This window comes from Seriola dumerili, unplaced genomic scaffold (assembly GCF_002260705.1).
Source record: "Seriola dumerili isolate Sdu_G_001 unplaced genomic scaffold, Sdu_1.0 BDQW01000319.1, whole genome shotgun sequence".
Classification (NCBI taxonomy): domain Eukaryota; kingdom Metazoa; phylum Chordata; class Actinopteri; order Carangiformes; family Carangidae; genus Seriola; species Seriola dumerili.
Window position 1 is genome coordinate 1,386,681 of NW_019174574.1, and position 15,741 is coordinate 1,402,421.

Consider the following 15,741-nt stretch of genomic DNA (forward strand, 5'->3'; position numbering starts at 1 on the left):
GTTTACATGGAACTCAGAGAGGAGGGGCTTCCGTAGACCCCCTGGCCAATCACAGAGCCCGGTTTTCCAGCCCATGCCTCATATGTGTTTTAGTTGCAGAGATCAGCTGATAAACTAAGATACCCCAGGGTTTCCCAGTCTTTTACAGTATCTACGGTTCCTTTGTCACAGTGTATTGTAAACAAATACTGTCTAATTTTATTTTGAAATGTAATCATGTCTAAAGCCATACCCCCTTTAGCAATAAAAAAACATGATTAGATGTATTATAACACCATCCAACCCCCCATCCTTAAAGACAAGCTGGAAGGGATGGGGGTGGATCCCTGCTTCACGTCCTGGATTGTGGATTACCTGACAAGACGACCACAGTACATCAGGCTGGGTAACTGTGTCTCAGGGACAGTGATGAGCAGCACTGGGGCTCCACAGGGGACTGTTCTGGCTCTGATCCTGTTCACCCTGTATACGGCCGACTTTAAATACAACTCTGAGTCCTGCCACATTCAGAAATACTCAGATGACACAGCTATTGTGGCGTGTATCAGGAATGGGCAGGAAGAGGAGTACAGGGATCTGATGATGGCCCTCAGTGAATGGAGCAACAAGAACTGCCTCCTTCTGAACACCTCCAAGACCAAGGAGATGGTCATGGACTTTTGGAGGTCTAGGCCCACCCTTCAGCCAGTCAACATTCAAGGGAAGTACATTGAGGTGGGGCACACTTATAAATACCTAGGTGTGCACCTGGACAGTAAACTGGACTGGTCCCTGAAGACGGATGCCACCTACCTGAAGGGGCAGAGCCAGTTCTTTTTCCTCAGGAGGCTCAGGTCCTTTGACGTCTGCAGTGAAATGCTGCACATATTTTATCAGTCAGTGGTGGCCAGTGTACTCTTTTATGCTGCAGTCTGCTGGGGCAGCAGCATGTTCGACACGAACACAAGTAGACTGGACAAGCTGGTCAAAAAGGCTGGGTCTGTGCTTGGCAGGAGTCTGGACTCACTCAGGACTGTTGTGGAGAGACACATGCAATGTAAGATGGAGGCCATCTTGGACAATACCAACCATCCTCTCCACAACATTCTGGCAGGACAGAGAAGCAGCTACAGCTGCAGCCAACATCTCATCTCACTGCGCTGCAGAACAGAGGTTCAGGAGATTCTTTGTTCCCACTGCCATCAGGCTATACAACACCTCAGCCAAAGGAAGTGGACTAATCTAATTATTGTTTATTTATTAACTGTTTTTATTATCAGCAACAATGAGCTAATGGGCACATGCATTTCCCCTAGGATAAATAAAGGTATCTATTTTTTAACATTTATTTTATCATTAATATATTGTATTCATTCTTATTTGATTTCTAATATCCTACCTTTTATTTCTGGTTTTACTCACTTTAATAGCCTACATGTGTCTGTTTTAGTATTTTATCTTTGTCACTATCTTTATCTCTGCTTTCCAGTCTTCAGTGTTTCTTCAGTGCAAATTTATGAGATTGTGTGTGTATTGCTTTTATACTGTAAAACACTTACATTGTTGCTATACAAATAAAATCTGTTTGATAGTATTTACACATTTCGAAAAGCAATTACAGGTGACATACCTGGTACCAAAATAGTTAAAAGGTCAACAGCGTAAAATGTAGTTAAACTTTTAAACAAATCAGGCAAGTTTTCAGTTAATGCTGTGTTGTTTCTCCGTTGTCAATTATTTTTCCATACATTGAGTATTGTTTTAACAGCTGGTCATTTACAGGAGAAACAACACTGAACTTAAATCAATTGAATCACTTTTCAAGAAAGCCATAAAAGTTTTAGGTAATAATACAAACTTCATTTCATCATTGCAATATACAGGAAAGAGAACTTAAATATTTTGTATGTATGCTTGTTTTATTTATAAGGTTTTGCATAGACCCCACCACCTTTAAATGAGTTCATTAAACAGAGGGCTGACAGTGACATTGGCTTCAGGGTAACCACTAGAGGGGGCTGTGAGGTGCACCACATTTGGACAAGCTGCTCTCAGTAAAGGGAAGTAAATATTGGAATGATGGTCTATACCAATTGCAATAAGGGAGTGTCACCTTTAAGACACATCTCAAACACTGGCTGGAGTAAAACCAGATTTTTTTTTTTTATTATTATATATGTGACCACAGAACTGGTGATATTAGGGTGGTGAGTTAGGGTTGGAGGCCTCCTTGCTCACCACAAATTGAGAAATGTCAGTGTTCGGTTGGCAAAACTATTTAAGTTAAAAAGTTGTTTATAATCTATAACACATATAGATACTTTCTGAGAGAGAGAGAGAGAGAGAGAGGAGAGATGAGGCAGGATGGTCAGGGACAAGCAGAGTCAATCCCAGGAAGTCAGTCTAGAGATGAACACTTGAAAGTCTTGCATGGATACAGAGAACAATCTGGCAATGAGTGAGTGGACCAAGGCTGCTTAAATACTGGCTTAATTGGAGATGGTATGCAGCTGGGAGCAACAGGTGGGGACGGTGAGGCTGATGAGGAGGTGTGGCAGAGTGGAGAATGAGATGGAGGCGGGGGAGTGGAAAAACACCAGAGAGATCAGGTAGGAGCAGAGGTGGATTGTGACAACCTCTGAAAGTCTATGACCATCTCCTTGGTCATGGAGGTGTTCAGAAGGAGGCAGTTCTTCTTGCTCCATTCACTGAAGGCCATGGTCAGATCTCTGTACTCCTCTTCCTGCCTGTTCCTGATACACGCCACAAAAGCTGTGTCATCTGAGTATTTCTGGATGTGGCAGGACTCAGAGTTGTATTTCAAGTCGGCCGTATACAGGGTGAACAGGAACCGAGCCAGAACAGTCCCCTGTGGACTATTAGCAGGAAGGGAGAGAAAGCAGACCAAGGGCTCACTGTCTCTCCACTTGTCTGAGGCTGAAGGTCTGCTGGGTTGCTTGCTTCCTCACAGTCATTTGAAAACTTTTTACGCATCACGAGATGGAGATCAGAGCCACCATCATGGACTGGGCTGGCAACACAATTTAGCCCTCAGGATGCCCAACTGCCTTTAGACACAGCATCGGATTAGATAATGGGCTGTTCACTGCCTGAATTTATTTATTTATTAATTGATTTGTTTCTCTGACAGGGACAATAGATGTCAATGAATCAGTACAAAGTACACAATGTAAACATGCTGGATTGTAGCAAAAATGCTAATTTAAATCTGTAGTCCCTTGGGAGGTAACATAAAACAAAACATTACAAGTCACATAAAATACATAAAAAACAAAAAAACAAATACATTTCGCTGCATACCAAGTTAAAAATGATCACAGATCTGGTTTGACTCCAGCCAGTGTTTGAGATGTGTCTTAAAGGTGACACTCCCTTATTGCAATTGGTATAGACCATCATTCCAATATTTACTTCCCTTTACTGAGAGCAGCTTGTCCAAATGTGGTGCACCTCACAGCCCCCTCTAGTGGTTACCCTGAAGCCAATGTCACTGTCAGCCCTCTGTTTAATGAACTCATTTAAAGGTGGTGGGGTCTATGCAAAACCTTATAAATAAAACAAGCATACATACAAAATATTTAAGTTCTCTTTCCTGTATATTGCAATGATGAAATGAAGTTTGTATTATTATTATTTTTATTATTATTATTATTATTTAAAACTTTTATGGCTTTCTTTCTTTCAATTGATTTAAGTTCAGTGTTGTTTCTCCCCTAAATGACCAGCTGTTAAAACAATACTCAATGTATGAAAAAAAAATTGACAACGGAGAAACAACACAGCATTAACTGAGAGAAATTGCCTGATTTGTTTAAAAGTTTAATTACATTTTACGCTGTTGACCTTTAATTGAACTATTTTGGTACCAGGTATGACCTCTGTAATTGCTTTTCAAAATACGTAAATACTATCAAACAGACTTTATTTGTATAGCAACAATGTAACACGAAGTGCTTTACAGTATAAAAGCAATACACACACCCAATCTCATAAATTTGCACTGAAGACTGGAAAGCAGAGATAAAGATAGTGACAAAGATAAAATAATAAAATACTAAAACAGACATATAAGTGAGTAAAACCAGAAATAAAAGGTAGAATATTAGAAATCAAATAAGAATGAAGACAAAATCGTAAAGATAAAATAATAAATGATAAAGAAATTAAAGTATGGTATTAAAAGTAAAACAATCCAGAAAGTAATCATTGAATAAAAGGACATACCAGTAAAATTGCTTAAAATATATAAGTAAATAAAAAGATAAATAGATAAAATTTAATTAAAAGCCAGAGTGAAAAGATAGGTCTTGAGTTTTCTTTTAAAAATATCAGCACTTTCCAACACTTGCATTTTTATACCAGATTTCTTTAAATGGATTTTGGCGTGACGCTCTCTCCTTACACAGCTGGGCGTATCGGGTACCCCACACCGCAGGCTTCACGGAGCCTTATGGAGGGGAGAGGGACATGGTCTGCCCCTCAAGTATATGTTGATAAAATGCAGAGATAGTTATGAATACTGGAATGTTTTCGCTTAACGTTAACGTTGATCAATGCATATCAGAAGCTCGGTGTCCAGCGCGTCGGCAGGAAGTACCGACGGATCTGAAGTCAGCTTGAAAATTAACGGTCCCCGTTCGGTAAGACTCACAGAATGGATCGCTTGCTAGCGTAGCCAGCTAGTCATGTTTATTAGCTACTGGTTATATTAACGTTCAGCCACTTTCCTTATGTCTCTGCCGTCACATTAATGTCGTGTGTTGAAGGACAGGGGGTTTTACCACTCCCACCGCCACCAGCCTGAAGGGACATCAACTGTTAGCGGTGGTTACTAAGGTAGCTAACGTGATTGCGGCTAATAGGCTATCATTACTGTGACTGGTAGCCAAACATAGTTAATGAGTTAGCTGCTAGCTGCAGTAACATGCTCTACGTCATGGTGGTGTTCTCCTTATTACTCTACAGCGTCCACTATTCATTTTCTCTTCGGTACATAAGTCATGACACCTCACAAAACTTCACTGAAAGTTCAGTGGAAATTGAATTATCTAACGTGACGTTTGTGGTTAACCCCATTAACCAGACAATAGTTAACCCCATTGACTTAATGTTAGTGGTTAACACCATTAACCTGACAGTAATGGTTAACACCATTAACCTGATGTTTGTGGCTGACCCTGTTAACCTTATTAACCTGATGTAATTGGTTACCACATTTAACCTGACAATAGTGGTTAACACCATAAACCTAACGTTAGTGGTTAAGCCCATTAACCTGATGTTATTGGTTAACACAATTAACCTGATGTTAGTGGTTAACCCCATTAACCCAACGTAAGTAGTTAATTGTCAGTAATTATTAATTGTCAATTTGAAAACGCATGAGTTGCAAATATTGACAACACAACAGAACTGATAACAAAAAAGAACACAATGATATATTGAAATCATCTAAATTTATTCTTTAGCTAATAAACTCACACACAGCCAAGGCATTGCCTGTAAGATTGGCTAAGAAGTGACGTTACCAAGCAGCTGGTGACTACTTCAGTTAAATGTTTAATAAAAAACACATCCATTATCATTTGTCCTTCAGTTATCTCAGACTCGGGGTGTGCAGGCCTCTTGCTGTCACTCTGTGTTTAGTTTAAACTAGGGCTGTATGATATGCAAAAAATATCATATGGCGATTATTTTTGGAAGATACATTTAATTGTATTTAAATGCATTTAATTTTCACTGAAAAATATATAAAATGATAATGATGTGATTTTTGTTGGGTCTTGTACCAAACAAAAGTGTTCCTTTATTTCTGGAGAATATGTTTTGTTGTCCGGGGTGTCTCTGTAGCACCGCAACAGTTATGCCGCTAACAATGAACAACAGTGTGACACATTTTATGGCCATACTGCAATTTCAATTTTATTTTGATTAATTGTGCAGTCCTAATTCACAACATGCATTTTGGTGGAATACAGCAGATCAAAGAGAGTGAAGGAGACATATATTAGCTGATATTAGGAACCAAAATACCAACAAAAAACTACTGCTACATAAAGTCTATGGACACCTGCTGTGGTGTCCAGGTGTTTCTATTATTTTGTCCACCCCATTTATATCAGTGAAGGTAAGCTAAATAGGAGGATTTTTCTGCAGGGCAGTTGTATAAGACTATTAGTTTTAGTTAGATGTACCCAAAAAACTAATTTTAACTAATAACCAATTTGTAACTATCAGTTGTATCCACAAGCTGACTGGAATTTATATTAACACCCCCCCCCCCCATTCAAGAGCTGATGTACTGTGGTAAGCAGAGTGTCTCATTTCCAGTTGCCAGTATTTCTGTGGTGCTGTTGGCATGTTTTGCTGCTCTATCTCAACCTAGTTAATGTTGCTTTTTTCTTCATTATGGTGGTTAATTACCCGCTGTGCTAGGGCTGGGTAATTAACCGAAAGCGTATCAAAACCAACATTTGTTTTTGCAACTTCACCGTAGAGGATTGTGATGTCCATTACAACTTCAGCGATGTCTTCTGTCTTACCTTTGACACACATCTCTGCTCGTTCAGTGGAGCTGCTCAAGTCTGTTCTGGTCTGTGAACACAGATGGTATTACCTCAATTTTTTTAGTAAAATCTTTATGTAAGCACAGTTATCAAAACATTATCTTGTAACTCAGGACTGCAGAAAGATTAGGTAATAATCAGGACGTGGTTACTTGGAACTGAGTGGACTGTGAGTACCTCCTAGTCCCTAAGTCACCAATAGGCGGAGCACGGTCCAGATTCGGACCCAGACACCTTTCTATACGGACCCAGACCCATTATTCGATTTTGATGGACCGTTTCTATTTTAACTTCAGAGCTTTTCTCGCAATTACGGTAGTCAATGTATGTACATAGGAAACGCACAGACTAATCGCCTGCAATCGCCAATCAAATCATTTATTCAGAGCAACAATGCAATTGGAGCGAGTGGGTGTGTGCGTGTGAAAATAAATAGAAAAACACACATCTTGACCTTGACACTACCTGAAGGGGCAGAGCCGAAACAGGCTTTCTTCAGGAAGCATAGGTCCTTTGACGTCTGCAGTGAAATGCTGCACATGTTTTATCAGTAAGTGGTGGCCAGTTTACTCTTTTATGCTGCAGTCTGCTGGGGCAGCAGCATGTCTGACATGAACATAAAGAGACTAGACAAGCTGGTAAAAAAGGATGGTTGTGTTGTGGAGAGATGCATGCAATGTAAAATGGAGGCCATCTTGGACAATTCCAACCGTTCTCTCCAGAACATTCTGGCAGGACAGAGAAGAAGCTACAGAAGCAAACATCTCATCTCACTGTGCTGCAGAACAGAGAGGTTCAGGAGATCCTTTGTTCCCACTGCCATCAGGCTATACAACACCTCAGCCAAAGGGAGTGGACTAATCTAATTATTATTGTTTATTATTAGCTGTTTTATTATTATTATTATTATTATTATTATTATTATTATTATTATCAACAATGAGCTAATGGACACATGGATTTCCCCTAGGGGATAAATAAAGTATCTATCTATCTATCTATCTATCTATCTATCTATCTATCTATCTATCTATCTATCTATCTATCTATCTATCTATCTATCTGTGAAATACGGAAATGAGAAAAGAATATTTATTTTATTATTGGAGTACCCTCCAGTTCAATGTGAAAATGAATAATAAACATTGGCAAAATACTATTGAATTGTACTCTCTTAATTTTACTTCAGTCAGTTGTTGACTACATACAGACATTGATACAACTACTGGACTTCTTCAAGATATATGGCACTCCCATCATAATCCATGCTAGACATTATGATGTTCTGGACCTTTGCTTGAGGAAATCTTCTCTAACTGGACCTTTTTGAATTTTAATTGAATACCCCTGTTCTAGTCGAACATTTGAATGTGGACATGACACAGGACAAGCCTCCACCCTGCCTCCCAGCTTATAGATAATAAAGTCTCTCCTCAGGAAAACAGCACTGTAGATGAATTTGATACTTCTGTTGACTGCAGAATCTCAGACCTTCAGCGTCTGGGTGATTGTATTAACTAATAACATGCTGTGTTTGAGTGCAGGTCTAACCAGTTTATTTTCTGTTTAAACAGGCTCCTGTGTGGGATGTGCCATGTACTTTAGCTGGAGATGAGAATGAAACCCAGTCGCAACCTCCTCCTGGGCCTGTGCTCCATGCTGGCCCTGGGATTCCTCTACTACTCGTCAGGGAGAATCAGCTTACAAGGCTGGGGCCACAAATCACGTGAGTCTTCCTCCAGTAAGTTAATGTAATGTACAGTGTGATGTTTGTTAAATTATTTCATTGACCAGTGGCAACTGCAGCAACAGTGATAGAATTCATCTCCTCTACACAAGTGACTTACACAGCCAGTGGCACAATAAGTGTTAGGCAGAAGAAAAGACAGGAGTCTAGTCTGAGTTTATTCAACAGGAAAATGGTGTATAGCTTTGTTTTTTGCTCTTGTTTCATCAGAAGCACTTATGAAAGTAATCAAAATCCTTGTCAGACCAGATCTACAACATTTATTGAGAAAAACTGCTCAAATTAAAATATATCTGCTGTTGAATTTACTGTCCAGTCTAATTTCTAATCGCACACTCTCTATATAGCATATACAGCATATACTGTATATGTGTATGCTAACTTGTAGTTATAGAGAGTGGAATGTGAAAAATAGATATACAGTTCAATCAATGCAAACTGAACAGCAGTAAATGACAGCTGCCTTACTTAATAATGTTGGGTATTGGTTGATCATTTGTTTGAGACCATAACTCCTAGTTTTTCTTCTTGTCTACAAATCATCGGATAATTTTACCTCTGTTTGATGCTAAATGATTCAGGTACTGTGTGACACGATGGTGCAATGGTGTGTCTCCTTATGGGTTTTGTTGGCTCAAAAGTATTTACTCCTCTGGCCCCAATAGAGCAGAGGACAGAAACAGAAAGTGAAAAGGGCATTATAGAACAAAACAAAATGTCACCGAAAATCAACATTACAATCAATTACCACGTTTACCTCAGTAACAATTAACAAGCAGTAGGGTGTGATTAGTCACCATAATCAACTACGTCAACTATGAAAATAAGTTGACATCAGTATTTTAAGTCGACGAATTGTTTCCCAAACATTAATGATTTGTGGGGGCCAGTCACTATTAACCACCATATATTTATTTTCTATTTATCATTTATGGTAACACTGGTTCTCTGTCCTCTGCTCTGCTCTGGTCTCTCTGCTCCCTGGGAGAGGTGGGGCTGCAGGTACACACACAGACACACTATGGAATGCAGATTGGTCCAACCATGTTCCATCGCCTCCAACATGGCAACAACGTAAAAAGTGAGCTCCCCGATGTCGAGATTAAAAAGCCCTATATAACTGAGAGTTTAAAACGTGAGAGACATTGTGAAGTTTTATTTAAAAAGGCATTTGATTTTGACTAGAGGAAGACATAGGAAACCGTCGGAAAAAGTGAAGTTAAATACCGAGGAAGACTCAGCTGAAACTGAGTTAGCAACAGAGCTAGCTGAATTAGCGGAAGCGCCTTTACACAAACAGGTGCACCTGCTAAGCTAAACAATGAGCCAGGTGAGTGAGCGGGAGAGACGAGCCAGAGTGACCCAAGCAAAGATGGCAAACAGATCGCTGAAATCATGGCAAACTTGGAAAATTCCGAAGCCCTCAAGGAAGTATAGATGAGAAGACGAATCAGGAAATTAAGGAGATAAGAAAAGAGATAGATGATACACATGCACAGGAGATTGGAAAAAAAATTGTATGTAATGTACATGAAACAAAGCTATCACCAAACAGGATGCAAATCTGCGACATTGCCCGACTTACACCCTAAAAAAGCAGGCAATCAATAGTATTTACAAAATAAGAGACCCTCATAGTAAATCAACAAGATATGAGACTAAGGATATACATAGCTGAAACATATTACAAAAAAAATGATATAACCAACCAGTAGTTAATGATAGAGTCCGGATCAACTTGTTTCTACAGTCTTTAAATTTACCAAGAGTATCAGAAGAACACAATAGAGCTCTAACTGCAGAAATTACAGCAGAAGAAATAAACACTGCAATTTCAAAACTAAAGGCTAACAAGTCCCCGGGCACAGATAGGACACCTTGGAGTGGTACAAATCAGTCAGGGGATCTTTAATCTTTCTGCTATGAAATACATTTAATTGGGTGCTGAATGAGGGAGAAATTCCAAATTCGTGGAGGGAAGCCATCTTTTCTGTAATTCCAGGAGGCAGGAAGGAAGAGATAAGACTGATTGTTCTAATTACAGACCTATAAGTGATCAAGATTACAGCTTTCTTACTGCTATACTAGCCAGATGTTTAGAAAAAATTCTACCCAAAATAATTCATTTGGAGCAGACAGATTTTATTAAACAGAGACAGACACAGGATAATATCAGACACTACATGTAATGCAACATATAACCACAGAACAGGTAGAAGCAATAGTGGTAGGCCTAGACACAGAAAAGGCCTTTGACTCATGGGACTTCTTATGTAGGGTATTAGAGTGGTTTAATTTCCATGAAGTGTTTATCAAGACCATACAGGCCTTGTATAATAAACCAACGGCTAGGATCAGGATTAATGGGAGTCTCTCAAATTCTATCACACTAGAACGTGGATTTCGTCAGGGTTGATTAGCGTCCAGAAGAGTCCTCTTCTTTTCGCCATTTTTTTCAACAATATCTGAGCCGATGGATAAAACAAAATGAAAATATTAAGGGGATAGACATGGAGGGGGGTGAGCAGAAGATAGCTTTATTCGCGGACGGTGTCCTGATATATTTATTGAGACCTTCCTATCCTGGAGAGAATATGGATAGAAAAATATTACAAGGTATTTTCTCACACCAGCGCAGAAAAAATATCATGATACAAGATGTTGGAGATTATATGGAGATTATATTATTATATTATGTGGAGCAGATAAAGCCAATCACTTCCACGTTTTCTGGGGTTGCCACTTGATTGGCTCATACTGGCAAAAGTGACAGAAATGCATGGAGAAAATATTGAAGATAAATTTTCCACTTACTTTCGAGGTATTATACTTGGGGAAAATTAACACGAGGCTTATAGGCTTTGGAGACACAAAACATACATGTTTAAGATAATGTTGATTGCAAGTAAAAAAGCTATAACTAAAAAATGGTTAAAGACCGGGATGGATGTAATGCATAATATATATGCGATGGAGAGGATGACCTTTTCTACCAGATCTGAATTGGACAAAGTCAAGAGAATCTGGAAAAATTGGATCAAACGTATATCGCAAACTAGGGAAGATTTTGAATGATGGAGAGTACAGAATGCATGATCCATTGATTCTTTGCTATAGACTGTTTTAAATGTTCATTTAATTGAAATTATGTTAACACTTAAGATCCCTACCCCGGCAGATGTAACAACATTGCATGAGTAAAAGTGCAGGTTAGTTTTAGATAAATAAAAAGGAGGGGAAGGGAGATAGAGGGGGGGGGAAAGAATGTTATTCACCGTGATAATGGTTTATTTATATATAAGATAAATACATTTATTTTATCTTTATTTATTTATGTATTTATTATTACTATTATTATTATTATTTCCCTCTTTTCTTATTTGCACATTTATTTATTTAATTAATTTCATCGTAATATTCTTTATTATTAGTTCATCTAATATTAGTATCAGAGTTATAATCCATTTTCAATATTTTGATCAACAAATAGACTGAAAAGGTATGGAAGGTACCCAAGCACTTTTCTACATGTTTACAAGGGGAAAAATGGAGCGTGGTATATAGATGAATATGATATGAGTGGGTTCAGTTTGTTTTGTTTTTTTTCTTTGTTTAATTGGCTATGAGTGTGGGTTTCAGTTTTATGTGTAATACGAATACAGGAAAATGTATTAAGATCAGTGTTTCCTCTACATTCATTTAGCAGTGGTGGCCCGCCACTGCTAAATCATAGCCGCCACGCCTTCAAATTTCTTTTTTTTCTTTTTTTTTTTATTGTCGCAAATGCACCACCGCCACATCTCTCCACCTTCACAGCACAGCCTGTGTGATGATGAGCGCAACAGCGGGGGGAGGGGAGGAGAGGGAGGGAGGGAGTGGGGTGGTTGGGGGATCCTATTGGAGTTAATTACTCGCGAGAGCGCGGCCTTGAAAGTGACGTCACGTCAGGTACCAGGTCAGAGTCAGAGAAGTGTAGTCGTGAGGAATAAGGCAGCGAATTACCGGAGAAGAGGTAGACTTATTAGCCAACTCAGTGACGCTAACTTGGGTAAACTAATTGATAGCATTAAGCTAATATCTACACGTCATTTTGTATTAACTGCTGACTGCATTTTCAGATGAGCTTGTTCAGATGCTTCTCTAAGAAGAGAAAGACAACAGATGAAGAAGACGCTAGTCAGGTAGCCTATCATAAGCCTTTTACTGACATAAATGATGATGGTTAGGTAAAAAATAATAATTTAATGTTCACACTTGTAATCAGATGTGATGTGAGTGTAAACTATATAACGCTGTTAGCGTTACGTTACTCACACTTTTAATGTAATCTTATTAGACAAGTAACATTAGACAGGGAGGAGTTGTTAAACAAAGTGGAGGAGAGCAGAGCACAGCAGCGGGAGAGCTGGGTGAAGGTGCAGGAGAGAGAGATGAGCCTGGGTGCAAACTTTGCCACTGACTCTACAATTCTGATTCCACTTAAAATTAACCTAGAAAGTCTGACTTGTGTGTTTCAGCCTGTAAAGTTAGGTTCTTTGTTCTACTTTGGGGTAGGCAGCAGCCTGTAAATGTGTATTAAGGTTAATAAAGAACAACCTATCCTTAAACATTGAGTGTTACCATTTAGAGCGTTCAGTTATGCTATGTTATCTTAATTCAGTGATTTTCAGAATCAAAATGAATACATGCAGTTTTTTTGTATTGAAGTCCATCTGTCAGGGTAACTGAAAATCAACCTTTTTAGATTTGATTTTACATTTTTAAAGCCACACATTGTTAACTTCAGAAACTGAAGTCTAATTTATTTTTTTGCCAAATAAAAAACAGTTTTTAGCTGTCCTACATTGCATTTTAGGGCTCTCTGCCTGCCTAGATTTCCACTTCCTTACACATGTTCCTTACATTCAGTCTGAAAACATATAAAAACATACAAATGTGTAACAGCAAAAGTCTTTTGTGATGTGTCTGTTTAGGGAAAGGATTTTCTACCTGCAGAAGATATCCATGTAACATTTTTTACCAGATGGGGGAGCCAGTCTATTTACTTTGAGACAGTATTTGTGGTTTTAGTTCTCCTAGGTCTTCACTCTACACTGCCTCTTCACTCCTGTAAAACAGTAAAGCAATGGGCATTCTTCATCTGGGCACATTGCTGATGATGTGGAGTGGATCATTTCTTGATTATTTCATCTGTCATAAAGTGTCCAATTAATAAATATTGAAGCCAATTTGCGGTGCTAATATTGTTAGTGGGAACTGGCTCGACACCCACTGAAATTAATTATTTATGTTGTGCACAATGTTTATTCCATTGCCAACTTCTATTTTTAGTGCCCTTTTCAATTGGTTGATACAGTTATTTAGCAAAGCAAATAGGTACGAGCCTCCTATTGGATAATTACTGCATGGGCGATTATCTTTCAACTGGTAACAAGTTATTTAACCCCAACTGGTGCAATGAGTTGCTTTTCATTTCTTAAACAACCATGTCGAAAGACACATCCCGTGGTCGTGGAAAAGATGTTAGTCTGTTTGAGAAGGGTCAAATCATTGGCATACATCAAGCAGAGAAAACATCTAAGGAGATTGCAGAAACCACTAAAATTGGGTTAAGAACTGTCCAACGCATTATTAAAAACTGGAAGTATAGTGGGGACCCATCGTCTTTGAGGAAGAAATGTCGCCGGAAAAAAATCCTGAATGATCGTGATCGGCGATCACTTAAACGTTTGGTGAAATCAAATCGAAGAAAAACAACAGTAGAACTCAGGGCTATGTTTAATAGTGAAAGTAAGAGCATTTCCACACGCACAATGCGAAGGGAACTCAAGGGATTGGGACTGAACAGCTGTGTAGCCTTAAGAAAACCACTAATCAGTGAGGCTAACCGGGAAAAAAAGGCTTCAATTTGCTAGGGAGCATAAAGATTGGACTCTGGAGCAATGGAAGAAGGTCATGTGGTCTGATGAGTCCAGATTTACCCTGTTCCAGAGTGATGGGTGCATCAGGGTAAGAAGAGAGGCAGATGAAGTGATGCACCCATCATGCCTAGTGCCTACTGTACAAGCCTGTGGGGGCAGTGCTATGATCTGGGGTTGCTGCAGTTGGTCAGGTCTAGGTTCAGCAACAGTATGTGCTCAAAGAATGAGGTCAGCTGACTACCTGAATATACTGAATGACCAGGTTATTCCATCAATGGATTTTTTCTTCCCTGATGGCACGGGCATATTCCAAGATGACAATGCCAGGATTCATCGCACTCAAATTGTGAAAGAGTGGTTCAGGGAGCATGAGACATCATTTTCACACATGGATTGGCCACCACAGAGTCCAGACCTTAACCCCATTGAGAATCTTTGGGATGTGCTGGAGAAGGCTTTGCGCAGCGGTCAGACTCCATCCTTGCATTGATGACTACCATCATCAATGCAAGATCTTGGTGAAAAATTAATGCAACACTGGATGGAAATAAATCTTGTGACATTGCAGAAGCTTATCGAAACAATGCCACAGCGAATGCGTGCCGTAATCAAAGCTAAAGGCGGTCCAACGAAATATTAGAGTGTGTGACCTTTTTTTTGGTGGCGACTTTTTTTTTGGCCAGGCAGTGTATATATTAATACATTAAACTTCTGTGAATAGATTATAATGTGAATAAATACAGACAAAATATATAATCTAACAATAACATTTTGAAATAATACATATTTAAAAGTCACCCTTGAAGATTCATTCGTCCTGCTTATTTTTTTACTCTGCCAGTCTTTAACACCATATTTGTCTTTTTTCCGAAGTCTATTTTTATTTTGCACTATTTCCATCAGTGATGTCCAATTTGATTTCATATTGCCACTTTTCAACACAAATCATTTGTCTCTTTGTCTCTTAATCAAAATGAATAGGGCATTCTCATTGAACATACTGGTCCTCCATACAATAAAGGGCAAGGTTTGATTTTGTATGTCTGTTTTTCTGCAACAACCGAAAATGAAGGGGGGTGGTACTAAGCCGTATGACGGGGGGGGGGGCAATAATTATATTTTCATTATCTCTCCAGCTACTACGGGTCAAAGCCACTCACTCTGTGCTTCTCAGAACATCTGGGAAGATGAATAAAAACTGATGTTAAAATCATGTAAACGTTGGCTTTAATACACTTGTTAATACACTCCTAAGCACTTGGTACTCTCCTTTGACTCCGCTCTCTCACTCTGATCCTCTCCTCCACCCGCACCTTCCACTTGTGGCTGAGAACTAGGCCTACAGTCAGTCCTGACACATTAACCGTATCTTGTCAGTAACATGAATTAACTTTTTTTCCCACATTAGAAGAACTAATGATGTCTGCACTTGCGATTCTGTACCTGACGTTCACCGACTGGAGAGTAAGTAAGGTAAAAATATCACTGCAGCCAAGTCAAGTTGGTT

The 15,741-nt window shown here is 39.0% G+C and overlaps 1 protein-coding gene across 1 annotated transcript in view; it reads left to right on the forward strand.

Annotated features, from left to right (window-relative positions):
• Positions 1–4,531: 4,531 nt before the first annotated feature.
• Positions 4,532–15,741, forward strand: part of LOC111231853 (CMP-N-acetylneuraminate-beta-1,4-galactoside alpha-2,3-sialyltransferase-like) — a 77,932-nt gene continuing 66,722 nt past the window's right edge. The window contains exons 1-2 of the mRNA XM_022759108.1: positions 4,532–4,640; positions 8,141–8,292. Coding sequence (XP_022614829.1) covers positions 8,178–8,292 — 115 coding nt within the window. The 5' untranslated portion in view covers positions 4,532–4,640; positions 8,141–8,177. The remainder of the gene's footprint in view (positions 4,641–8,140; positions 8,293–15,741) is intronic.